Genomic DNA, 26,877 nt, shown 5'->3' with positions numbered 1-26,877 from the left:
AAAGACTTAGTGAACTTTTGTGAATGGTCGACTGCCAGCATTTATTTATTTCTACTAGATCTTATGTTCTCATGCTCTATAGTCTAACAAATTTGTTTTACAACTGCACCAGTTAGACTATGTATTGAGTGTGAGATTATAAGATTTTAAACTAAAGACAAAGCAGATATTGTTAGCATTCCCCACTTGTGTTAATCTTTACCTTTAATTAGTCATGGCTTAATCATTATTGTTATTACATAGCACCTCCAGGGAGTCCAAAGACTCATCGAGAGAGGGCACCTACTCCACAACTCTCTGTCTCCACCAACTACGCTCTTCATCTACACCAACCACCACCAGTATTTTCACAGACAATCACAAACATCCATGCCCTCAGTGGGATTCGAACCTGCAACCTTTTGGCTGGAGAGTAGATATGCTAACCACTTGGTCAACCAGGATAACGCATTTTCACTGCAACAGCAAATTTTCAGGATAGTGCATTGACATATCAGTCCAATGTTTGTTCACAAACCATTTAATTAAATCAAAAAGGAATATTTACACAGTCTGATTCACATTAATATGTATACAATTGCATTACGAGTTTTTGTCAATTTCAATTCTTCCTAATTCAGACTTAATTCCAGGTTTCTTCCCTTAACTTATTAACTTAAACCAGTGCTTCTCAAACTGTGGGTCTTGTCCCCCTTGAGGGCCGTTAGTTTTGTTGAGGGGGCTGTGAAATAATGAAAATAATATAAATACAATATTTATTGTATTATTTTCATTATTTCACGACCCCCCTCAACAAACCTAATGGCCCCCAAGATTCATAATATATGTCTGTATTAAGATTTTTTTTTTTTCGATGGGGACCGTGAAATATTTTAATTTTTCCAAAGGGACCTTTATATTCATAAGTTTGGGAAGCATTGACTTAAGCAACCTTACTGTATCCATAGACTCTCTTGTACATTCTTGCTTGGAAATATCACATATATAGTACACGTAGTTCTCACTTTACGAATTCCTGCTTTTCGAATTTTTTGGATCAGAATTTTTATTTTATTGTGCGCAGCGAAGGCGATAAGGGGCATGTATGAGGGAATTACTCAGTATGTAATCACATAATGATCAGTTAGAGCGAGCCTCAGTCATCACTTACAAGCCTTAGTAATGCTAGTGTGTTATTCGTAGTTTTCTTCAATTACACCTGATTTTTTATTTTTTATTTTTAACTATAACCCTTTCACTTTTCCAACAATGTCAAAAAGAAGCAAAACCAAAAAATGAGCAAAAGAAACAAAGAAAAGCAATTACGTTAGAGAAAAAATATGAAATTATTATCAGCAATCAAGCAGGTAGCACTGTTAAAGCTCTTTTTTTTTTTTTGAGAAATTTTCTCTTGCCGCTTCTACAGCTTGCACCATTTTAAAGCATAAAGAAAAATATTTGAAAGAAGTAAAAAAGTGCGCAATCTATGCAGTCTACATGTTTGTGTAATAAAGAAACAGGAAGTATAATTCCTCATATGGAAAAACTGTTAACTACTTGGATAAGTGACCAAACTCAATGATTAAATATGCTTATTACCTACGCAATGATTTGTACTAAAGCATTAGCTATTTTTAAAATGTTGAAAGACCAAAAAGGGGATGACTGTAAAGAGACTTTTGCTGTAAGTAGTGGGGTGGTTTGATCTCTATAAAAAGTGAACTGGTTGGCATAACATTAAAGTACAACGTGAAGCTGCAAGCAGACAGTGAGGCTGCAAAATCTTATCCAGAAAAATTAGAAGAAATAATTAAAGAAGGAAATTGCTCACCATAGCAGATTTTTAACATCGATGAGACAGGTTTTGTTTGGAAATGGATGCCTGCAAGAACTTACATTGCAAAAGAAGAATTCTTAATGCCAGGTTGTTTTAAAGCATCAAAAGACTATTAGGAGAAAATTCTGCTGGCGATTGCAAGTTAAAATCCTTATTTGCTCATCAATTAGAAAATCCAAGAAGCTTAAAAGGAATTAATAAAGATACTCTCCCAGTAATAGGCAAATAAGAAGGCTTGCCTCACGGGTTCCCTATTCAAAAATTGGCTTATGCATCACTTTGTTCCTGAGCTTTATTGTGGGAAAAAACAAATTCCATTTAAAGTGCTTCTGATAATTGACAATGCATCTAACCATCCTTCATCAGTAACTTACATTTGCTCTAATGTAAAAATAGTCTTTTTCCTCCAAATACAACTTCTCTTTTACAACCAATGGATCAGGGATTACAATGATTAAAGCACATTATCTCAAAGAGACTTTTGAAATGTTAATAGAAGAAACTGATAAAGATGGAAACATTTCTCTCAAAGAGTTTTGGAAGAGATTCAACATTTTAGACTCAATTCGGGTGACGCAGAGTGCCTGGCATAAAGTTTCCAAAAAAACTTCCGAGCTTTTTTTCAAGAAGTTTAAATGCTTCTTCTAGGCCTTTTAAAGTGAAAAACCAAGTTGGAGCTTCATATTCATTATCTTCTTTGTCTTTTTCTGCGTTTCTTTCTTGTTTCTTTAATTCAAGGAGAGGTCATTGGGTGAGAGTTCCATAGTGAGGACAAACTTTGTCCTCAGTTTAATGATAATTTCGAAGGCTTTGAAGACCCAACAAAGATTGTGAATTCTGAAATTCAAGAGATCTTAGATATGGCTAACCATTTGCAAATGGAAGTTTCGGAAAGTGATGTTATTCAGTTGCTTCAATTCTCACCCAGTGATCTCCTTGAATTAGAGGAACAAGAAAGAAACAAAGAAGATAACAAATCCTTGTGTAGGGGCTTAAGTGCTGTAAGAACATCATGTTGGAGGCTTAATGGATTGTATACAGCACTCAGAAAGGATTAAAAACAGAATTTAATTCTTCCTATATTTCGTCTCAATGAGACATCTTCGGGGATTACAAAAAAAACTGATGTAACATAAAAACAAATAACAAACAATACTAAGCCCAACCACGTGGGAGACACTAAGTCCTATCTAGGTGGAGCGCCCTCTAAGGTAAGGTAGGTGGCCTGGAATGTACAGTGGGACCTCTGGTGATAAGCGTTTCCCAAATTTTAGGAAGCTTAATGCAACATATTTGTTAAGATTTGGTTAATTCGTGAGAGCTGCTGCTGATTCTAAGAATAGTCTTTCTCTTTTGAATTTGCTGTGGGTGGAGCATGGTGATTTTTTTCCATGAGATCCTGTGGGTTGTATCCAAGACACGGTCAGTGGGGCTTAAATGCTGTGCGTAGTCCTACACACAGCATTTAAGCCCCACCGAAAAGATCAGCTCCCTCCTCTCTCAGTGCCTGGAGTCTATAAAGTACCCTGTTCCTGTTAACTGGCGTACTTTGGACAGACAGGCAGATCAGCTACTATCCGCCTGGAGGAACATAAGTCATACATCTGCAAGCACGACTATGGTCAGTCAGGCCTGGCTGACTGTGTCTTGGATACAACCCACAGGATCTCATGGAAAAAAACCACCATGCTCCACCCACAGCAAATTCAAAAGAGAAAGACTATTCTTAGAATCAGCAGCAGCTCTCAGGAATTAACCAAATCTTAACAAATATGTTGCATTAAGCTTCCTAAGATTTGGGAAACGCTTATCACCAGAGGTCCCACTGTACATTCCAGGCCACCTACAACCGCCCTTAGAGGGTGCTCCACCTAGATAAGACTTTAGTGTCTCACACGTGGTTGGGCTTAGTATTGTTTGTTATTTGTTTTTATGTTACATTAGTTTTTTTGTAATCCCTGAAGATGTCTCATTGACTGAGACGAAATATAGGAAGAATTAAATTCTGATTTTAATCCTTTCTGAGTGCTGTATACAATCCATTAAGCCTCCAACATGAAGATAACGAATATGAAGCTCCAACTTGATTTTTTTTCACTTTAAAAGGCCTAGAAGAAGCATTTAAACTTCTCAAAAAAGCTCAGGTAATCTTTGAATTGCAAGATTCAGATTTTGAACGATTTAGTAACTTTTCCTGTGAAATGAATAATGCTTCTGCTTGCTGTCGAGCTATTTTAAACAAAAATAAGCAAAAGTTAACAAAACAGGCGACACTCGAGGCCTTCTTTGAAAAAAAAAAAAAATGCACCGAAGCTTCCTAATATATCACCTACTACCTCAATGGCTGCCGATTCACCCGGTGACATAGAAATTAGCTAATTTTTTTTCAAATAATCTTTTTTTAATTTAAAATTTTTCTTGTTATTTTTTAAATATGTAAATCTTTTGCCAGTAAAGTCTTTTCTTATTATTTAATATTCATTTTATATATTCCTTCTTACGAATGTAACTCTCACTTTGCATTATTTCTAAGGCAAATAAACTCCCGCTTTATGAACAGTCGCCAGGAACCAATTAATTCATAAAGGCAGGAACTATGTACTTATAATTCACGTTCAGCACTGCCTTTTACATGAATATTTTGTTCACATGAATGTGCCCCTTTCTGTCCTTTCCTTCTGCTGACTTTTTCTTGATTTCCTGCCAAATTTCTTTTTTGTCCAAGTCATCAATTATTCTATGCCCTTTAGGACCCTTAACATAGCGGCAACGTGCAGCTCTTTCCTAGCGAGACGTCCCGACGATTGATACAATATTTCTCATGGTGGCAGATCCAGGTAGGATACCGAGAAACTTAAGATCCATGATGCTCCTCTTTTGATTCTGACAATGGGCCCTCATGTGGTAGACCCAGGTAAGAGAAGATTGAGAACCTTGAGACAAATTCTTTCTCGATGTTTCACATTATAAAGACGTCCCGACGATTGATACAATATTTCTCATGGTGGCAGATCCAGGTAGGATACCGAGAAACTTAAGATCCATGATGCTCCTCTTTTGATTCTGACAATGGGCCCTCATGTGGTAGACCCAGGTAAGAGAAGATTGAGAACCTTGAGACAAATTCTTTCTCGATGTTTCACATTATAAAGGCTCCTACTTCCACTGTATGCATGCGGGCTTCTCTCAAAACTTCTATATATAGTCATGTATGGACATCCGAACATGACGTCATACTTCATGCGCCTTTTGAAATTGCCATATACGGACACGAGTTAACAGCATTACATAATGACATCATGTACCACATTATTTTGACAAAGGCTCATGGTTAAGTTATTACAAATGCAAGATTATTAGACAAAATTTGACATTTTTTAAGTGCAATCTCCTTAGAAAAATGTATAAAAGTGAACATAAGTTGCATAGTTATATATATCATGAGAAATTTTACACCAGTTTAGTGGTGCATTGCCTATGAAAGTATCTGTAAGAATGACAATAGCTAATGTGGACTGTCTGTGAGACATCATTTGAAAGGAGAGAGGAATTTTTGGTCAGCTAAATTACCATTCTTAGCATGGCATCAAAAATGTTTAGCACCACTTCAAACCATTAAACAGTATTTTGTGGTTGGGAAGACTTGATACTTGCACAGAATAGCTGCTGGAAAGTACCATTGTGAGCAGAAAAGAGTACCAAGTTTTTTAGTGGCTGAGAACGCAATTGATATGATGTATTTGTGTTAGGATAGGCTAGAGGAATACATGTTATAGTCACTGATTAATTAGTCAGCCTCTAGATAATGAAGAAGTTGATTGTTGGTGACCTTTTCTATTATTTTAGAGAGGACTGAAGTGAGGTGGAAGTAGGCTGTTAGAATTAACTGAATACAGGCTTGCTTTCTACATTGGGATGGATGCCAGCTGACTAAAAGAGTGAAGTGACAATATAGTTCTGGAGTTCAAATTTTGAGTACAACTGAGGAGATACCATTGAGACCTGATTTTTTTTTTTTTTTCCTAGGTCATTCAAGATCATTTTGACCTATCTGAAAACCACAGGAGCATGTGGTTTACTGTTTCTGGTATGGCAAGAGGTATTTGTCTTGATTGTTTATGCAGAAGCTGGAAGACAAGAATGATGCCAGAAGATCAGCTTTATTTTTAGGTTTTATTGCAGTAGTCTTGGAGTGAGAAAAAGGTGGTAGCACAGATGAGCAGAAGTTATGCCCAATGGACTTTGCAAGGGACTGGAAGGCATAACTGCCTTCTGAACTAATGATGTTCGGAAGGCAAGTTTTCTACATTTGGCCTTTTGAAAGTCGTATTTGCATTTGCTGATTGTTTTGCATTCAGCACATACTTCGGTATAGGCTGAGAATAAGGTATCGAAGTTCTTTGTCATTAATCCATTTGTGGTATGCTGAATTTTTCTCTTGGATTGCTTTAGCATGCCAGTTAAACTTCAACTTGGATAGGAGTTTTCACTAGATTGAGAAATGAAAGTGAAGAATAATTTACTCACGGAGGCAAGTGTTAGGCTAGATCACATAGTAGAAGTCTTAGAGATAATCCCATTTGGGTGCTTCCATAGAGCTAAAGGACACGAGTTCTAAGAATGGACGAGTGCAGAATCTTCTGTGTGGAAACAGGAACTTGTAAAAGATTATAGTCTGAGTTATGAAAAGGAGAGGGGGGGGGGTCATCCACAGTATAGATGGAAAAAGAACTGATTACAAAAAGATAGATGTTGGAAATGTGGTTATCTGATACTTTAGATGGATGGTTCATGTTAAATCATTGCTTACAGGAAATATTTCTACATCTCTTACTTTGGAGAATGGTTAGGATAGCAGATAATGTTACTGAATGAGACAAGTTAAACTATGTCCAAGAAGATCAAAAACAGACAATTTTAGATTTGGCATTCTCTGGCAGTGGACACTGGAGTGCATAAAAGGTACAAGAAATGCCAACCTTGTTGCAGAATTCATACTGATTATATTAATTATTATGGCTATTATAGCCTGTTTTTGTTTAGGAGTGTCCCTTATATTAAATACATTGGCTCTTTTTACTCAAAAAAATTTATATATATATATATTTTAGGGCATTATGGGTGAGAATTGAAGACAATTATAGCAGAAAAAAGGAGGAAAAATTTTGTACATACCTTGTTTTGATACTAGGAAGTCTTCAAATTCCATGTTTCTGCTGAAGGTCATTTTATAACAAAGGGGAGGGCAGCGTGTGTGTGTGTGGGGGGGGGGTGATTTGACGTGGGAGGAATAAATTGGAAACCCGAGGTTTATTTTAATAATATATAAAATAAAAAAAAAATATATATATATATATATATACACATTATTGTGTTTAAGGGCGCATTTTTGGGGGGAGAGTTTACTATGGGAAAACTGGGGCAGAGGGGAACATTAACGGGGTGCGAACCATTTCGGTCAATTGACCATCTTTGGAACCTTCTCGGAATGAGTGTAGGGCTATGTCATGACTGCAAGTTGAATCTGCTAAAAAAAAAAAAGGCATTTGTTGTCGCTAAATGGCCGGAGGCATGGCCTGATTGTAAGTTGTGGATCGTCCAACATTCGGAAATTAAGTAGGGGCAGTGGACGTTGATTGAGTTTACATTGCATTTTATGGGAATTGTTTCAGATATTCTAAGCATTGTTTCATTGTCTTGTTTGTCTATGTTTCTATATTCTATGTTTGTCTAATCAAACAAGGCAACAAAACGATGCTTAGAATATACGAAACAATTGCCATAAAATGCGACGTAAACTCAATCAACGTCCACTGCCCCTACCTAATTTCCGAATGTTGGACAAACCACAACTTACAAATCGGTCCATGCCTCCGGCCATTTAGCAACAACAAATGCCCTTTTTGGCAGATTCAACTTGCAGTCATGACATAGACCTACACTCATTCCGAGAAGGTTCTGATGATGGTCAGTCGATCGAAATGGTTCGCACCCCGTTAACGTTCCCCTCTGCCCCAGTTTTTCCATAGTACCCCCCCCCCCCCCAACTGCACTCTTAAACACAATAACGTATATATTTATATATATATATATATTATTAAAATAAACCTTGGGTTTCCAATTTATTCCTCTGGCGTCAAATTACCCACGCTCCCCTCCCCCCTTGTTATAAAATGACCTTCAGCAGAAACATGGCATTTGAAGACTTCCTAGTATCAAAACAAGGTATGTACAAAATTTTTCCACCTCTTTTTCTGCTATAATTGCCTTCAATTCTCACCCATAATGCCCTAAAATATATACGTAGGCTGTTCAATAAGTTATAAGACTATATTTATACAGAAAACAGATTACCTTTAATCGTCATCATTTACACGGTCTTTTTCGAAGTAACTACCGTGAGACGCGATGCATTTGTCCCAACGTTGCGTCCACTTCTTAAACACATGTGAAAGTCCTTTTTTTGAGAGTTCTTTCAAAACTGCCTCCACAGCTTTTACACATGCTTTGTTGCTTTCGAAATGGCGGCCTCTTAGTGGTTTCTTGAGCTGAGGAAACAGCCAGAAATCGCACAGTGCGAGATCAGGACTGTATGGAGGGTGTGGTAGGATATTTATGTTGTTCTTCTGCAAAACGTCCACTACACAACCAGCAATATGTGGCCTTGCATTATCGTGGTGCAATAAGAAGCCATTCTTCAGCAATGGATGTGCTGTACCGTTGTCTGTAAAACATCCGCATAGTATGAGCCGTTTACAGTATTCCCGGGTTCTACAGCGTGTTGGTAAACATTGCCTTCATAGTCAAAAAACATTATGGTCATAACTTTACCAGCTGATTTTACAGTTTTTGCTTTCTTGAGGGTAGGCGAAGACGGATGCTTCCATTCACTGCTTTGTTGTTTCATTGTAGGGTCATAGTGATACAACCAAGCTTCATCTGCTGTAATGATGCGTTTTAAGAAGTTGTCGCCTTCTTGTTCCAGTCTTTCTTTCTATTCTGTGCACACATCCACTCGATGCTGCATTTGCTCCGGTGTCAAGAGTTTGGGAATCCATCAGGTGCAAACACGTTTCAGTCCCAAATGTTCAGCCATGATTGAGTGAACACTTCCCACAGAAATATTCAGGACAACATGCAGCTGGTGGACTGTAATTCTGCGATCCTCCTTGATGATAATCGCTGCTGTGTTGATCATTGTCTCTGTGATGGACGTTGAAGGTCTTCCCTCACGTTCAAGATCTTCCACATTTTGCCTTCCTCCCTTAAAAGTTTTATGCCAGCAAAAAACACTTGCCCTCGACATTGCTTCATCGTGGAAAGCTTCGCGTATCATGTTAAAAGTGTCCGATGCCGATTTTTGCAAACGCACACAAAATTTAATCGCATAACGCTGTTCCAAGGACGCTTCCATTTCAACGACTGGTCGCGGCTCGTAGGTGCGCCGAAACAAGCTTGTGTTTAGTCATGTGACGCTCTGGCACATCAGCCCATATATGCCATCTATCAACCTCTTTTGTTAATACAGATAGCAACATTTCTTTATTCCACAGAAATTAATATTGTGATGAATGGTTTCGCGACAGTAAAATTAGTCTTATTACTTATTGAACAGCCCTCGTATATAAATTTTTTTGAATAAAAAGAGCCAATGTATTTAATATAAGGGACACTCCTAAACAAAAACAGGCTATAATAGCATAATAATTAATAGTATTTAAGAGGAGTAGCATGGGAATTTTCCCAGAAACAAGACCTAATATACTAATTATAGTTTGGATGGTTGAAGTTCATTCAAAAGCAGGTAGTCAGGTCTGGAATGTTTTTTGTGATTTTTCTTTTGAGAAAGATTTTTTTAACCATGGTGATGCTGTGATTGTTATTCTGCTAATTTATTTGATAAATAGTTGAAAGTGGGGACATGCATTAAGAGAGAGAGAGATTCTCAGACATGCTATCTATATATGGAGACACTCAGTTTCTTTGCCATATAGTGATCTCGACAATGTTTATCACTTGCTGCTACTCAGACTCCACTCCTCCAGGCACACACACAGTGTGACAAATTGTCAGCAGAATTATACACTAGTTAGTTGGGAAGTATCCCAATGTGCTGCCATCATGTTTGGTCCCATCTGGTAGCCAGCCTGTGGAACCACTTTACTGCTGTATTCTTGAAGGGAGGATCTTTAGGGTGTATGTTTGGCATGCCTTGAAATTACCCTCACTGCATGAACCCCCGCCCCCCCATTTTGGAGATATCAACCTTTCACTAAGCAAGGTGGTAGTGTTTCATTAGGCAGTGAAAGTCATCTACCACCTAGTCAGCAGTTCCTTTAACTAGGAAAGAATTGTATCACAACTTTTTTGCAGGAACAAGCAACACCATGAAAATCGGAACTGACAATTGACAGACTGCGTTTTTTCACTTTGCTTACCAATCAGAGGAAGAGTGATATATCAGATTTGTTGTTCATTTGGACTTATGTAATATATATATTACGTGTGTGTGTGTTATGTAATATATATATATATATTACGTTTATTTATTTATTTTCCTTCTCTCTCATTATAGTATCTTTGAGCATATGTTTTCCTCAAGAGAAACCATCTTTCACTTTCCAGTCTATTTATCATGCCAGCCTTGGTCGCCCGTTTAGTATCACATGTACAGATTATCCTTATAGCCCACGTTGGTGTGGTAATGAAATGGCTGAGAGAGCAAAGTAAGCTCAAATTTAATTAATTTTGTAACAATTGTAATGCCTTGTATTGCAAAACAAATATGAAATTTGATATTATTATTTTGTAAAGGTTATTTTCTCAATTTTTAAAATAAAAAGCCTAATGGTAATTAAAGCAATTAGAAAATTTATATAATTCACTATTTCTGTACAAGTATAACTATTTTTGAATATATTTAGAGTATCTAAAATTCTGCATGTGTTAATATGTTGTAAAAGATATATAACTGGTTTTGTGTTTATCAGCTCTTGTTAGCTAATTTCATAATATACACTGTGTACAGCTTATGATTTTTATCAAAATGTTATTTCAATAAATGCTGCCTCAAATATATTTCTTAATGTGAATCCACCACAAAAGGCTAAACCTATATACAGTGGCTGGGCTAAAGGTTAGATAATCCATTAATCCTGATCTAGAGGCCAAACATGGAAATCTTCAAGTCTCCAATGAATTGAGTGGTCTCATGCTAGACAATGACATCCATCTACCACCTTAGACACTCAAACCCACAGCCTTTGTTTGGAGAGTAGGCATGCTGTTGACTCACGCTATCACCAGGCTAAAATGCAACTGATTCTGATCTGCTCTATACTTGTGCATAGACCCACATTGTGCCATGCAAGCATTCAAAAGCAAGTGCCTGATGGAATAGGGTTTAGTTTCCTGTGTGTGTATTCTGACTGGTTTATCTGTTTTGAGGGTAGAAAAACCCTTCCACCTCTATATGAGGCTAATTCATTTTCAGTTGAAAAGTTCTAATAAAGGTTGTTTGCATCCTTGCAAAGATGCTTTCACTTTCCAGTCTATTTATCCTTTAGCTAGATGGGATTTAAGCTCAGGTCTTTCCAACTAAAAGGTTGAAACTATTGAAACTTACTCAGAGACTCATTTGCGATTTAGAAAATATTATTCTGAAGTGTTTCTACATTAAAATATAGAGCCTCTCTACTAGATTTGTGTGTTACTGGATCATAAAATCACCTTGCATATTGGGGTAATGATATGATTTGAAAAAGATCATGCTTGGTTACCATGTTAAACATTTAATGAAATGAAAACAATACAAGGAATAAATTACACAACAGTTTAATCCTTTCGGTTCCAGTTTTCTGTACGTTACCTCGAGATTTTTTTTTCAAATTTCAGTGCTACTTGATTAACAAGATGTATAAAAAAGTATTTATTTACAATTTTTATGCAAAAATTGTCAGTGATTTACTAAAGCGAATATTAACTAATAAATGATTTGTATGCATACAATAATAACTGTAATAACCTACATTCAGTGATATTTCTGCAGAAGTTTCTAATTATATGGTAGATTTTGAAGCATGGTGAAGCACACAACCCTGCCTGGCAATTGGTGTATCATATATGCATTTTGTCAGGTAGGGCAAACCATGTAAAAAGCGCCAAACACACATTTTGCACTTTTTACGCTTTCAACAGTGAACAATTGCCCTTTATGTGTAAGCAAGAAAATTAAATCATCAACATGTCTAGCACAGTTACAATAGTTGCAAAATTAAAAATGTTTACTTAACTCTCTGAGCATGTTTCTATAATGCTACCACCAAATTAAAGAAAAGCACTCACCGCATTAGTAACCCTAAAAAAATGACACCAATGAACGCACACAGCATGTTTGTAACACTCAAAGGGTTAAGGCTTCTAATATTTCATCTCTGTTGTGTTAAGGGTATAATATAAATTGCAAAAACACATAAGCAGCAGTAGACTATTAATAGTAGGTTTTAGCTAGGATGAGGCCCTCTAACTAGAAAGCTTAAGAATTACCATTTGTAGTATTTTGGGGAGTTTAACACAACCATATTTATTTTAATTAGGTTGGTTTTTAAAGGCAGCTGCAGCCTCTTACATTTATTTTTTGTGTTCTTCCAAGTGGATGTTAACTGATCTTCAGTTTGCCCCATAGCAGGCCAACTTCAAGGAACCCATATCCACCAGGAACAGAGAAAGAGGAGGGAATTCATCTTTAGGAGCATGAATAATGGCAGCCAGTTGCACTTGTATTTTTTTTTTTTTAAATTCTGGCTATTTTTTCTGAAGTGCCTATTTTCTTGGACATAGAGAATGGTGATTGCATCAAAATGATCCATGTGTAGAGAAGGTCAAAGATTACTCGGAGGATTAAATAATTTGCTAATTGTTGATTTATAGCCATCAGATAACAAAAGATGGTGTATATGGTTATATTCAAGATGTAAGAGTTACCTCAATGGAAAAGCGAATTGGTAGTTCTAATAATATCATTGTTTGCAGGGGAAGGGGGTATAAGGGAAAAAAGTTTGTAAAGGTTAGATTATTGTCATTTTATTTATTTTTCATGGTAAAACAGATTCTTGAATATTGACTAATGTGGAGAGAAATGTATGTGTCTAGGCCATTAGGCCAAATTTTGAGAATACATCAACATATTTTAGCCATATAGAAGGCTTAAGTGGATTGCATCAAGAGCATGCTTTTCAAAGCTCCACATTTAAAACATGTTTAGAAAAATCAGTTATGCTTACAGATTGCTCTACTTATATTCCTTTAGATTCCTAATCCTGCCATCTCCCAGAATACAACAGTAAGGAGGATTAATAAAAAAGTTACTTCTTGCCCTCATGGAATAGCTTAAACTTTATATATGACTTTTAAAGAAAACCTGCAACTAAAATAACTTGACATCAAATGAGGTGATGTTTTAAACCTTAAAAAAAAAAGTAAATTATTCAAAGAAAATAACATATTTTGAATGTATTTAGAATTGAATTTCTGAAGCTCTGTTACACACACACACTGGGGGGGGGGGGGGGGGTTCAGTGATTATTTTTAATTCTTTGCATTACAATACCCTAACACCAGGAATTAAAATGTGATGAACAGTACTCCCACCTGCTATCCTAAAGCCAACTTGTTTATGCTGCGATATATTTTCTATTTTTAATCTCCTATTTTTCAATATTTTACAGCATGTTAATAGAAATTCTTGCAAGTTACTTATGACAGTTATTTGAAATTACTCAAAAAAGCTTAGGTTTTTTTTTTTTCTCCTCGTAAGCGAATTGGTGGAAGAATGCAATAAAATAATGTATTATAACAAATATGTTTTCATTTCCTAGGTCTTTCTTGTTGGAATATGTTCCTGTATTTCAAAGAAGCTCCTTAAAAAGTAAAGCATAAGCATTTGCCATCATCAAACCCGATTTAATAGTTTTGTACAGAGTGTAAACTTTTGGTATATGTTACTTTGAATTGATGTATAAAATCATGAAATTTTATGTGCATTATTTTGTTTCGATTGATTTAATAAATGGAGTTTAATATCTTTGGCATTTTTGGGGGGGGGGGGGGGAGAATAACTGAACCAGAATAATCTTCCATTTAAAAACTTTTTTTTTTTTTGTGGTGAATTTATCTGTAACCCAATATTATTGGATGGTGGCGTCATAATTTATTACTTTTATAAAATATTGATTTATTTCAGCTTCACATGAAATTGCTCAAGTCTATTGTGCTCATATACAGCTATAATACCAACCTAAAACCAAAATCAAAAATATTATTATCAACATTGTTTTGTCTACTAAAGAAAGGAAGGAGTAAAAATATCTTCGGGTGGTCATAGCATCTGAACCCAAACCAGTGAATAAATCACTTGATAAGGATTAGTGCTCATCTAGTGATTTATTCATTCGTATTTTTTGTCCTGTTAAATCAGGCTATATATAAACTCTAATAAAGGGCTATTTCATTACAGCCCTTCAATATGTATTATTAAAAAGAATTCTGTAACTATTCAGAATGTAACCCTTGGTCCTGGAAAAAAAAGATACCACATAACCAATGTTTAGTAATGCACTTTTTTCCCCCCTTCTTACTTTTGCTAGATGCAAAATTTGTAATGTGTTCTCCCGTATTACTGTAAATGCTAAGGGAAACAACAAAACAAGCAGTGTGAAGCATCATGCTTTTTCAGGATGTCAAAACATGGGTGTTTTTGCACTGAAGTATAAATTTTGTAAATTTTGCTGTTCTATAGAACCAATTTAAGTCTATAAAAACAACCAGGATGAGCAACATTCAAAATGTATGCTCATCCTGGTTGTTTTTAAGCTGTTTGGAAAGAAGTCAATGTACACATCTGCCATGGGCAAGGTGCATCATGCTATATAATGAGTAGCATGTTTGTAGCTGGTATAAATGGAGGAATATGGTGCTCCCGAGTCAGTGCAACTGCATCAGGGTGAAATGGCTGGGATAAAGAAACTGACAGTTTGAAATAAGCATTGTGATAGGATGCCATTTTGCAGGCATATCTGTTTGGGCAACTTGTTTACAAATTGGGCCATCCCAGGTCAACAATGTGATACCATACAAAGATGAAAACAAAGGTAGTCAACTGCAAATGCTACAGATATAGATGGCCCACCAAATGTGATCATAGGATGCTACGAAGGATAATATGTAAAAATCGCCATTCGTTGGTCAACATGTTGAATGTTCAGTCTTGGGCATTGACTGGAGGATGAGTCTGCACAAAAACATTCAGAACCAAGGCTCACAACATGGGTTACTGCAACATGCAGCATGTCTTCAGTGGTGCAAAAAACATGCACACTAGGATGTGGAAGCTTTGACAGCTGCATTACTTAGTAACAAATCATGCTATCCACCTCTACCAAGTAAATAGATGAATGTGGCAGATGCCCAGTGAATGTCTCTTACCAGTGTGCATACCCCCAACTATGAAACTGGGCGGTGTGATGGTATGGTATGGTTTGACCCTGGACCTCTGTTTGTGGTGCCACAAACCCTGAACTCTGAGAGATATGTGAAAAATGTGTTTCTACAGAATTGACCATTTCAGCAAAACAATGCATCATGTCATAAGGCTGCTGCTGTAACTGCGTGGTTTGTGGCCATGAATTTGTGGCCACACTTGACTGGCTTCCACAAAGCCCTGATTTGTGGAATGAACTGGAGCATCAGATGAGTTCAAGGGATGGCTGCCCCATAACAGTCCAGGACTTCATTACATGCCTACAGGAAGAATTGCCCAAAATTCTCATTGATTGATATTGTACACATATGGAAAGTATGCTCTATCTCTTATTAAGGTGGGCACCATGGCTGTTTGTTGACTTCTTTCTGACCAGTGTATACAAAATGAGTGGATTATCAATAATAGGGTAATAATATTTTTTGGTGTTTGAAAGAAGGGGTAATGGTTTTGTGTTTTCTGACTATGCTAATGACAAAGTTTAAAAACATATATTCACATTTTTTAGTATGGTTCATAGCAGGTTTTTAGCACCATGGCCATCAGAATTCTCAGTCCAGTTAAAAAAAAAAAAAAATTCTAGCAGCACAGCTGTGCATATCAGGTATTTATAAAAATCAAACAAGTGATGGTACATTAACCCATTGATTGCAGATTACATCCACTTCGCTATACTATTGAATTGTTATTAATATAATGACAAAATAATTAACCAATAAATAAGTGAAATTTTAGTTTATAAATCAGTATGTAGAGAGCAAGTTCTCAGAGCAGTTTTTCAAAAGAGTGGACTCTTTCATCAGTTTATGAAGGCATTTGCCATGCCACTTACTGGAAGATTTTATCTGAATGTAAATGTCAAAAATTATATTTGTTATTTAGATAGCACTGACTTGTTCTTTTCAGGATTTAACCATGATAATATTCTGATGGCCATAGCATCTGCACCCAAACCACCCAATAAATCACTAGATAAGTACTGGCATCTAATGTTTTGTTCACTTATATAGTATTGTGCAAAAAAAAAAAAAAAGTACTGAATAACTACAACAGTATGTGTCATCATGTCAGGCTGTATAAGCTATAATGCCTGACATTACTTAAAATAATCACTGTTTTGTAGAATGTATTACATTTATATCAGTTAACTTTTCTCTAACCTATAAGCCAAAATAATATTTAATAATTAATCTTTTGTACAAAATGAAATAATTTATTTCTTCCTTAACAAAAAAGGCTCTTGATATCATCAAAAACTTCTTGGAATATATTGCTACACACATCATCTAAAATAGATATCACCTGATCTTCAGTTATTGTGCTGAAGCTGTGATCATCTGAAACAGACCATTGAAAATATGCTTAAGAAATATAAGAACTAAGATCAGTGTTATATATATTTTTAATATATCACAGCAGAAAAAAAAAAAATTCCACTCAGCTGGCATGATATTCAAGAACTGACTGCACAGCTGAATTACTATTAGTTGGTACAACTTTAACAATTAAATTAAAATTACAAATAAACCAAATTAATTAAGAAATAAACTGGAACCAGAAGTTAAGCTTGACAAAGAAAAAGATATTGCCTATAGAACCTTTTAGATCTGTTATAGACATAAATTAATGCATATGACACAAGGTATTATTTTTATGGCAATTTAGCCTATTTTTGTTTAGGAGTACCCCTTTTTTTATAAGATCATTGCTGATGTTTTAAAGACAGATATTTAAGAATATTGGAACAAGAATATAAGACACATAGGAATAATAATCCGGACATACCTTTGTAGGATGTTGCTGGTCGTCTTCTTAATCAGTGGTATATAGCAATATACATTTATCTGCTGTTAAAGTATGACTGAAAGGAAGGGGAGCTGGAGATGCATAAACTATCTTACTTTGTTTTTAGGTGATAATTTTTTATTCAGTTTCATTTTCATGCTTATTTCATATCTCATACTTTAAATATTTCTGTTTTTTTTTTTTTTTCAAGATTGATATCTTAAGTATTTTTTTTTTCACTCATTATTTTCTCTTAAACGCAGCCCGATTATTAAAATTAAAAGTTAAATGTTAATGTATGACTGAAAGGAAGGGGAGCTGGAGAATTATCGGTGAGGCAAGAGGTGTGTGAATTTTAAGGGTGGGCAGAGAATTCTTTGGGAGGGAGGTGAAAGATAAGGATATGATAGGATAATATCAGGGACATTTTTTTCTGATTTTTCAGAAATACCTATTAATCCAAAGTTTTTACAGTGGCAAGCTTACTAAGTATGATACCATTCTCTTTCATTTTTAGGACAGCCTCAACTCATCTGAGTTTGAATTTCTTGAGATACCAAAAGCTCTCTACAATAATGGTCTGTTCCTGTAATTAATTCCTTATTGGCTTGTCCAGTCTATGCCTTGTGACACAATGTACTTGATCAGTAATAACATTCACGTAAGTTATGGCATTTAGACATCACTTCATTATGGTAGGATTCACAGAACAGGACTTTTCTCCTATTCCCTAACTATTCTGGAGCTGCCAGACTAAAGTTGCCTGCTTTCAATTTCATTTGCAACAAGTCCATGTCGTTGACTGATCTGTCTATTAGACTACACAAATTCTCATAATCTTTTATGCCTTGCCTTTCCCTTTCCACCAGACTGCCGTTGCTTGAGTTACTCTTGATACGGGTATCCATATGGATAAGCCAATATTCCGGAATATTATATGAGAGAATAAACAAAACGTGAAGTTATGTGAGATGAACTATTATTTGCAATTTTCTATAAAATACTCACTACCTTAAACAAAGGGAAGGGGGGGGGGGGGAAGAAACAATTATAATGTAAAACCCATACATGTTTTATATTTATACATAATCAATGACATGAATTTAATGGTTGTATTATAAAAGATTTCTTCACAATATGATGCAATAAAATTTGTTAGTTTCTCATTTCAATATCAACAATGTACAGATTGTAGGCGTAGACTTCTGTGGCTAACTGGTTCAAAAGATATATTTCGGTGATTACACCACATTTTTTATTATTCATTCTTGTGTAGAGGCTTAAGTGCTGTGAGGACATTATGTTGTAGGTTTAATGGATTTTTTACAACACTCAAAAAGAATTAAAATAGAATTTAATACTTCCTATATTTCGTCCTAGTCACTAGGACATCTACGGGGATTACAAAAACAATTAATGTAACATGCACACAAAAACTTACAATGATCTTACACTTTATTTCTCTTAGAAAACGTTTTCCCCTCTGACATCTTAGATCTCTTTTCCTTTGCCATCAACTCTGGGTATTTCTCTTGGAATACCAAAATATACAAGCAGATAGAGGGAACCGCCATGGGTTCCCCCTTGCCAATTTCTATATGGAAGATTTCGAAAAACGAGCCATAGACTCAGCCCCACTCAAACCTTCTATCTGGCTAAGATATGTAGATGATGTGTTCTCTATTTGGCCTCATGGCCCAGACACGTTAGACTCCTTCCTCGGTCATCTCAATAGCCTACATCCAAGAATCCAGTTTACTATGGAAAAGGAAAAGAACAATTGTTTACCTTTCCTAGACACCTTAGTCACGTGCCTGCCTAATGATACACTTGCCTTCACTGTATACAGAAAACCCACACACACAGGCAGATACATTCACAAACTCTCCCACCACCACCCCTCACAACAATATGGCATCATTAAAACCCTTACCAAGAGAGCCCACAATCTTTGTTCCAGTGGAACCGCCCTCACTACTGAGCTTAACCACATACACAGAACTTTCCTCTCCAATGGCTACAACGAACACAGTATCAAAAAAATAATCAATTCCTCCCCCATCAACAAGATTTTAAAAATACCATCACCATACCCTACATCCGAGGCACTTCGGAAAAAATAGCCAAGATACTAAAAAAGTATAACCTACACACAGCATATAGGCCCTACTGCAAACTTGCTACCCTTATCCGTTCTACGAAAGATCAGCTCCCTCCTCTCTCTCTGCCTGGAGTTTACAAAGTACCCTGTTCCTGTAAGCTTGCGTACTTTGGACAGACAGGCAGATCAGCATCCATCCGCCTGGAGGAACACAAGTCGTACATCGTTAAACACAACTATGGCCATTCAGGCTTTCTCCTGAATGGAACCAATGTTTTTCTCTCGATGCAAAGTCACTTTGAGTTGCCAGTAAGCTGCACTGAATAATGAAATTCGGATCATATCTTGATTTCTGCTCATGTTGAATGGGATAGTTCCTCCAGCTTGCTGGTGTACAGCAGTGTGAAAGTGCATGCTTAACTGCAGTGTGAATTTTTATCTCTGTCTGAGACAGACAAGATAAACAAGTGAAATCGTACTAAATAATAAATACCAGATGTTATTTTCAAACAATAACGATCAAGGAAAGGAAGGAATAATGATAGCATTCAACACCAAACATGAAAATAAACTTCTTGATTGGAAAGCAGTTTCAAGTAGTTATGTGGTCATGGACAATGAAACTTATTTGTACCTATAGAAGTTTCTTCTAAGAAGAAGTGAAGGAATTTTTTGAGTCATTAGAAACAGACAGCTGACATAAAGAAAATGGTCCATGTTGGAGACCTGAAGCAGAGTAGAGAAAATCCTACCAGGCATATAGGAACATTTGGGAGAAAAGACTAAAACTAATAATAATGGCAAGTATTTATGGGCTTCTTTTCATCATTACTAACACAGTGTTTCAACATAAAGACGTGCACAAATTCACAAAAAAATAAGAAAGCCTTATTGACTATGTCATTGTAAATAGTGATATCTTCATGCTCGTTCAAGATACAAGAGTGTATAGAGAATATGAAATTGGAAGTGACCATTACTTCGCATTAAGCAGGATAAAAACAGATCACATTGAAAAGAACAGCATGTAAGAAAGTTTTAAAAAGAATTAAAGTTGAACAGCTTTTACAAGTAAATTGTAGACTTGACTACACCAACATTATTGAAGGTTCAAACCTTAGAGTCTCAGTGGCAAACTCTGAAGAAGACATTGATTAATTCAGCTAGGAAAGTGGTATGTGAGAATAGAAAAATAAGAACACCATGGTGGACACAAGAAGTTAAAGAAGCAGTTCTGGAAAAAAAGAAAGCATACCAGAAGTTCCTAGCAAATAAGTCGGCAGATGCCCTAAAAGAATACAGAGAAAAATGTAAAGAGCTATGTGTAAAAGTAGCTAAACAAAAGTCAGTGGAAGACTTTGCTTAGAATATAGAAAAAAAAATTTCAGGAGGGTTGCAAAATGTTCTGGAGACTACTGAAGAAACTTACAAAGGGAGGAAAGAGTACAGTAAAAGGAATTAGAGATGATAAAGGTGATATGAAAACTGAAGATAAGGGTATCCTAGATGTTTGGAGTAATTACTTTGAAAAACTGTTAAACGAACCCAGCAGAACCATACTAGAAAATTTTCAAGAGGAATGCAAAGAGGATTACATGTCAATACTTCAGATTGAAAAAGCCATTAAGAACTTAGAATGTGCAAGTAGATGATATTTAACCAGAAAAGCTTAAGTATGGAGGTAAAAGTTTTGTAGTTGCTACATTGTATAATTCAGAAGGCCTGGTCAGAAGTACAAATTTCCAACGATTGGAGTAGAGCTCTCATAGTACCCATATACCGGGTGATTATAAAATAACATCGTATTCACAGCCCTCTAGCGAGTAATGTATTGGACGAAACACACCAATATTCGGTAGACGTACACAGTGGAACATGGGGATTCGATTTAACAAAAAAAAAAGTACCAAAAATCGCCAACAGGGGGAATTTTGGCACTGCCAAATTAATTTTAGTAGGTGTGACTAATGAATGACTAAATGTCAAATGAGAGACAGCACACATCAATTTCATGACGTTTATTGTTAATTGCAAATGAGGTTCAATATGACCACCATTCTGATGCTCCAGGAACTACATACAGTGCATGACATTTTCCACAGTGGCTCGCAACATATCGGAATTGATTTGTCTCACGTGTAACGTTATTCGATCTTTCAAAGTTGGAATATCGGGTACATGTTCTTGATACACAATGCTTCTAAGAAATCCCCAAAAGTCACAAGGAATGAGATCAGGCGATCTCGGTGGCCATGGCATGGGAAATGCACGACTAATGATTCTTCTGTCAGAGAAATGTTGTCGCAAAACACGCTGTACCTGACGTCTGATGTGGGGTGGTGCATCATCCTGCATGAAGATGGTTGAATCGAGTCCTCTTTGCTGCAGTTGTGGAAGCACAAAGTTCTGTAGCATATTGGCATATCTGTTAGCATTGACGGAACAGGTCACTGGTCCATTTTGGTGATTTTCCTTGTAAAAGTATGGACCGATGATAAAACATGCTGTAAATCTGCACCACACTGTGACTTCGGGCGAGTGGATAGGCATCTGTAGACATACGTGCGGATTAGTTGCAGCCCAAATGCGACAGTTGCATTTGGGCTGCAAATGCAACAAAAGAGAGAGATTGTGGAAGAGAAACTTGGTGCAGGCCAAATAGAGATCGTCAAGATCAGATTTCCACTTATAGACAAATAGCTCAGAAATCGTGAGAATATGACAAGGATCTGTATTTTTTCTTGTCTTTTTTCAGATCTACAAGGATTTGTAGATCTGAAAAAAGCATACGACATGGTATCTAGAGAAAAGTTTTTCAAAACACTACAATTAAAGGGAGTGAATGGAACATTATACAGAGCAATACATAGTTCTATATTTAAGTTGTAGGTCAGCAGTTAGAATTGAAAGAAATACAGGAAGATGGTTTGATGTAAAATCAGAGATAAGACAAGGACATACATTATCTCCACTGTTATCTATATGCATCATATTATGAAAGAAAGTGACATTAAGCCGGATGTTAGAATTGGAGATATCAAACTTATCTCTTTGCACTCTTCACTTAAATTAGAAGAAAAGGTATTAAGTGCAATTTGACGTAAATGAGGCAGTCGTGAGTGCTTGTTAGTGAACAAGTTTAAGGAAAGATATGAAGGCATTCTCAAATGATTAGTATGGGCATACAATGATGAGCTGTGTGTGTATGTGTATATATATATATATATATATACACACACCCTATGTTCAAAAAGAAACCGAACTTTTTGAAAAAGAAGAAACTAGTGGCACCATCTGTTGTCGAAAGCGGCAACCTTCATTAGTGTTGTGTCAACTGTTTGTGACATTTGTTTTATTAGAAGCCGAGTTAGAGTGGCAAGAGTGACAGTGTGTTTTGACAAAGTCGGAAAATGAGTTTCAAACAGAGAGTTGCGATTGACTTTTGTGTTAAACTTGGTAATAGTTTTACCGAAATGCATGAAATGCTTCACAAAGCATACGGTGATGAATGCTTATCCCGTGGTTTAAGCAATTTCAAAGTGTTCGTGAGATGCTCGAGGACGACAAAAAGCCGGACTATCCAAAAACGACAGAAAAGTTAACATCCAAGAACTGCGTGATTTCATCAAAGAAAACCCCAAAATCGTCTGTGAAGTTGAAGATGAATTGGGGATTCCAAAATCAACTGTGCACCATATTCTGATTGATAGCTTGGGCCTTCATAAATTGAATTCGCGATTTGTTCCCCACAAGTTGACCGACAACCAGAAAATGTATTGAATTGAACACTGCAAGGACCTCATTAAAACCGCGCATAAGGACTTGAACTTCCTTGAAAAGGTTATTACTGGTGACGAAACATAGTGTTTTGAGTATGAGCCTGAAACAAAGCCCCAGAGTGCTGAGTGGAGACCACCATAAGAGGGGCATCCGAAAAAAAAAGTCGCTTGGAGAAGTCAAAAGTAAATACAATGATGATTTGTTTCTATGATTCCACAAAGAATTTGTTCCTCTTGGCCAAACAGTCAGTGGTGAGTTTTATCTCGAAGTTTTGAATTTGTATGTTGGATCACTCACTGTATTCACCTGATTTAGCACCCTGTGACCTCTTTCTCTTCCCCCAACTTCATTTGCTGATGAAAGGAAAGCGATATGACACCATTGAAAACGTTCAAGTGATAGTAACCTCGACCCTCAACAGTATCTCAAAAACCGATATAAAAAACTCAACGAATTAATTGACTGTGCTGAATGCTGTATCGAAGCCAATGGAGAGTATATTGATTGAAATAAATGATTTGAACAATTATAATTGTCCTGTGTTTTATTTTCTATCAAAAGTTCGGTTTCTTTTTGGACAGATGGTGTACATCGATGGGAGGCTGCAATACTCTGTTGGAGGAAGTATGGGAGATAAGAGATCTGGGAATGATGATTGATAGAAACCTGAAATTCAGGGAACATAGCAAAGGTGGTGAAGGTAACCCAGAAGGATGCTGACTTGCAGAGATAAGAGTTGTCATTTCATTGTATAAAACCCTGATCAGACTGCACATGGACTGTTGTGCTCAATTTGGTCCCCAGGATTCAAAGGAGGTAAATTAATTATGTAAAGAGTGCAGAGGAAGATAACAAAGATAGTATCAGGACTGTAATGTTAGTTATGAAGATATGCTGAGGGAACATGGACTATAGATTTCGTAGATAGATAAAGGAGAGATGATATGATTGAGACTTTTAAACTGTTGAGAGGTAGATACAGGGAAAAGGAGCGATTACAAGGGAGCCACCCTTGAAGTTACAAAAGGAAGAGTGGTTTCTTTGCATAGAGAGTGGTTGAACCATGGAATACATTGCCTGATAAAATGATGAGAGCATGAACCGTCAATGGGTTCAAGGAGTAGTATGATACTAGGGTGGGCCTCTCACGATAAGTCTTGTGACACATGGAAGCCCGAATCATAATAATATTAATAACTATGGTTAATCTTCGTTTGTATTCAGTATAATAAACTGAAAAATCAGTTTGTTATACTGAATACAACATTATGAAATGACAAAGATCTTTTGTTAAACTAACTTATTTTTTTTTAATTTAGAACAAATCAAGCACTAGATCAGAAGTTGGCAAACTATGGCATGTGAGCCTGATCTCACTCATTGTTTATTACTGTATAGCCCACAAGCTAAGAATGATTTCAAGTGGCAGTAACCACGACCCTCAACAGCATCCCAAAAGCCAATATAAAAAACTCATTTAACGAATTAATTGACCGTGCCAAACGCTGTATTGAAGCTGAGGGAGAGTATATTGATTGAAATAATTATAATTGGCCTATGTTTTATTTTCTATCTGGACAGAGGGTGTATATATATATACACACACATTATTTATAAAATAAAGTGTGTGTGTGTATACAAAGTTAAATATATACACTAGTGGCCAAAATTGTGGAAACTTTTTGGAAAAAGTGTATTTCTGAGGTTTTGATGGCTCATAACACCACTTTTTTTTTTTGAGTAATACCATAAAATTATATATCAATGGAAAGATAATTTAATAAAGAATGTAATGCAATAATCTTTATGAAGGATTTTTTATTAGAACAGCAGTCATAAAGAAGAAAAGTGAAACACACGGAAAAAATGAGATATACAAAAATTCTCACAATGTGAAGTATTACTTAGTTGGGTAACCTTTAGCGTTAATTAATTTAGCCTTACAAAACGCCTTCCCATGGAGTGAACCAAGTTTTTTAGTTCTGCAGTTGTTATAATGTGAAACCTAGATTGAATTATTGCTTCTATTAATTGGGTTTTATTGCTGGGTTGCTTATGACCAACAAGTTTCTTTAGTCGGCTCCATAGATTTTCGATTGGGTTAAGGACTGGGCTATTCCTAAGCCATTCCAGCAGTGGAATATGATTATCTTGAAACCACTTTTTGCATACAGCAGCAACATGACATGGAGCTAAATCCTGTTGAAATATAAATGCTTCATTATCTTGGAAAAGATCACATGTGGAAGGCTTCAGTTTGGGCTCAAGTATTTCATTTATGTATTTTTGGGTATTTATATTCCCATTAATCATGCAAATTCTGCCCACACCTTTTGATGTCATACAACCCCAGATCATAACACTAAGTGGGCAGGTGTAATGCAATCAGGATGCAAATCTTCTCCGATTACGTATTTTATGCCATCACTAACAAACAGGGAGATTTTGGTCTCATCACTCCAAATAACACTGTCCAGTTAACATGGGTTTTAGCCCAGTTTAATCTTTTCAACCTTTGTTTGAGAGATAAAAATGGCTTTTTTCGTGGAATTCTAGCATTTAAACCAATTTTCTGCAGTCTGCGCCGAACAGTCCTTGCAATCAACTTCACATTGTATTGCACCATTTCATCTTGTGTACACCCAGATGATTTTCTTCTGTCACATAAGCACAGTCTCTCAATTCTTCTATCATCACTTGCTGTTGTACACCTTTACCAGTCTGGTTTTGTAGTGACTGAGTCTCCTTATACCTCTTCAAAAATGCCACCTTTGGTTAAGTTTCCACCAATTTTTCTTCTAATTTCTTCATAACTGTAGCCTTGTTCACTTAATAATACTATTTTACATTGCTTTCTGGGTGACCAGTCAACTCTTTGCGCCATTTCTTTAATTTTATTACGTTTTACAAGCTCACTAAATGAAAGAACACACAAAAAAAAAAAACCGACTTGATAGCAATCACATAACACACTGACAAATGTCCTCTTCTCAGCTCCAATACATGACATCAATAGCTGAATCCTACTGTGACCTTATTGGCTCATTGCCAAAACAAGATGACACCTGATTGGCTCTCTAAACACTCATGCTCATAGGCTACATTCAAATGAAGGAAAGCTACTTCATATCAACCTAAGCAAGTTGTGCTTCTTTTTTCTGGTTATTTGGCTATAACTTTTCACAGAATACAGATAATTGAACAAACTTTGCTGCATTACATTCTTGATTAAATTATTTTTCCATTGATATATAATTTTATGGTATTACATTAAAAAAAAAAAAAAAAAGCGGTGTTATGAGCAATCAAACCTCAAAAATACACTTTTTCCAAAAAGTTTCCACAATTTTGGCCACTAGTGTACTCGTCACTGTAATGCCCTACTTTAAAATCACGCCTTGCCAATTAGGACCAAGCTCAATGTATTAGTATTTTAAAGTTTCAGTTTCTCCACATGAGCATCAGTTCATTTATTTGGCATATATTTTTCAATAGATAATGTGTATGGTAGATGAGTACTTCTCTCCCTCTTTTTACACTATATACTTATTAGTATTACAAAGGGACAGTTACATGAAGATTCACTTTACCAGCCAAGCATATTCTTCACCCCATCCTGTATGAGATAGGAAATTATTTTCTAGCTTCTTGGTTCGCTCGTGCTCACTACAACATGCTAAGGAGAAATCCTGACCAGTGTCCTATACGTACAGTGCCATGTTAAAAGAAATTCAATATGCCAGACTACTGCTACAATAAACCAATCATGTGAACCCTATGAGTTTGGATGGTACACTTGTAGGCACTGATGTGATACAAAGGGAAGGGATGGAAATATAAGGTACAAACGGGGAAGTC

At 36.1% G+C, this 26,877-nt stretch overlaps 2 protein-coding genes across 2 annotated transcripts in view; one reads left to right on the top strand and one right to left on the bottom strand.

Annotated features, from left to right (window-relative positions):
• The window catches only part of LOC150102507 (BRISC and BRCA1-A complex member 2-like), a 119,863-nt gene extending 105,973 nt beyond the window's left edge, over nucleotides 1-13,890 (top strand). Inside the window, exons 10-11 of the mRNA XM_090399360.1 lie at nucleotides 10,392-10,542; nucleotides 13,693-13,890. Coding sequence (XP_090255486.1) covers nucleotides 10,392-10,542; nucleotides 13,693-13,753 — 212 coding nt within the window. The 3' untranslated portion in view covers nucleotides 13,754-13,890. The remainder of the gene's footprint in view (nucleotides 1-10,391; nucleotides 10,543-13,692) is intronic.
• Nucleotides 13,891-16,577: 2,687 nt separating this feature from the next.
• LOC150102506 (GDP-D-glucose phosphorylase 1) overlaps nucleotides 16,578-26,877 on the bottom strand; it is a 125,037-nt gene continuing 114,737 nt past the window's right edge. The window contains exon 12 of the mRNA XM_090399607.1: nucleotides 16,578-16,690. Within this exon, the coding sequence (XP_090255733.1) occupies nucleotides 16,578-16,690 (113 nt within the window). The remainder of the gene's footprint in view (nucleotides 16,691-26,877) is intronic.

Source organism: Typopeltis vanoorti, chromosome 10 (assembly GCF_054136105.1).
Source record: "Typopeltis vanoorti isolate ZY-2024b chromosome 10, IOZ_Tvanoo_1.0, whole genome shotgun sequence".
Taxonomy (NCBI): domain Eukaryota; kingdom Metazoa; phylum Arthropoda; class Arachnida; order Uropygi; family Thelyphonidae; genus Typopeltis; species Typopeltis vanoorti.
The sequence above is the reverse complement of the archived record's forward strand: the minus strand, read 5'-3'. Positions and strand labels throughout refer to the sequence as shown.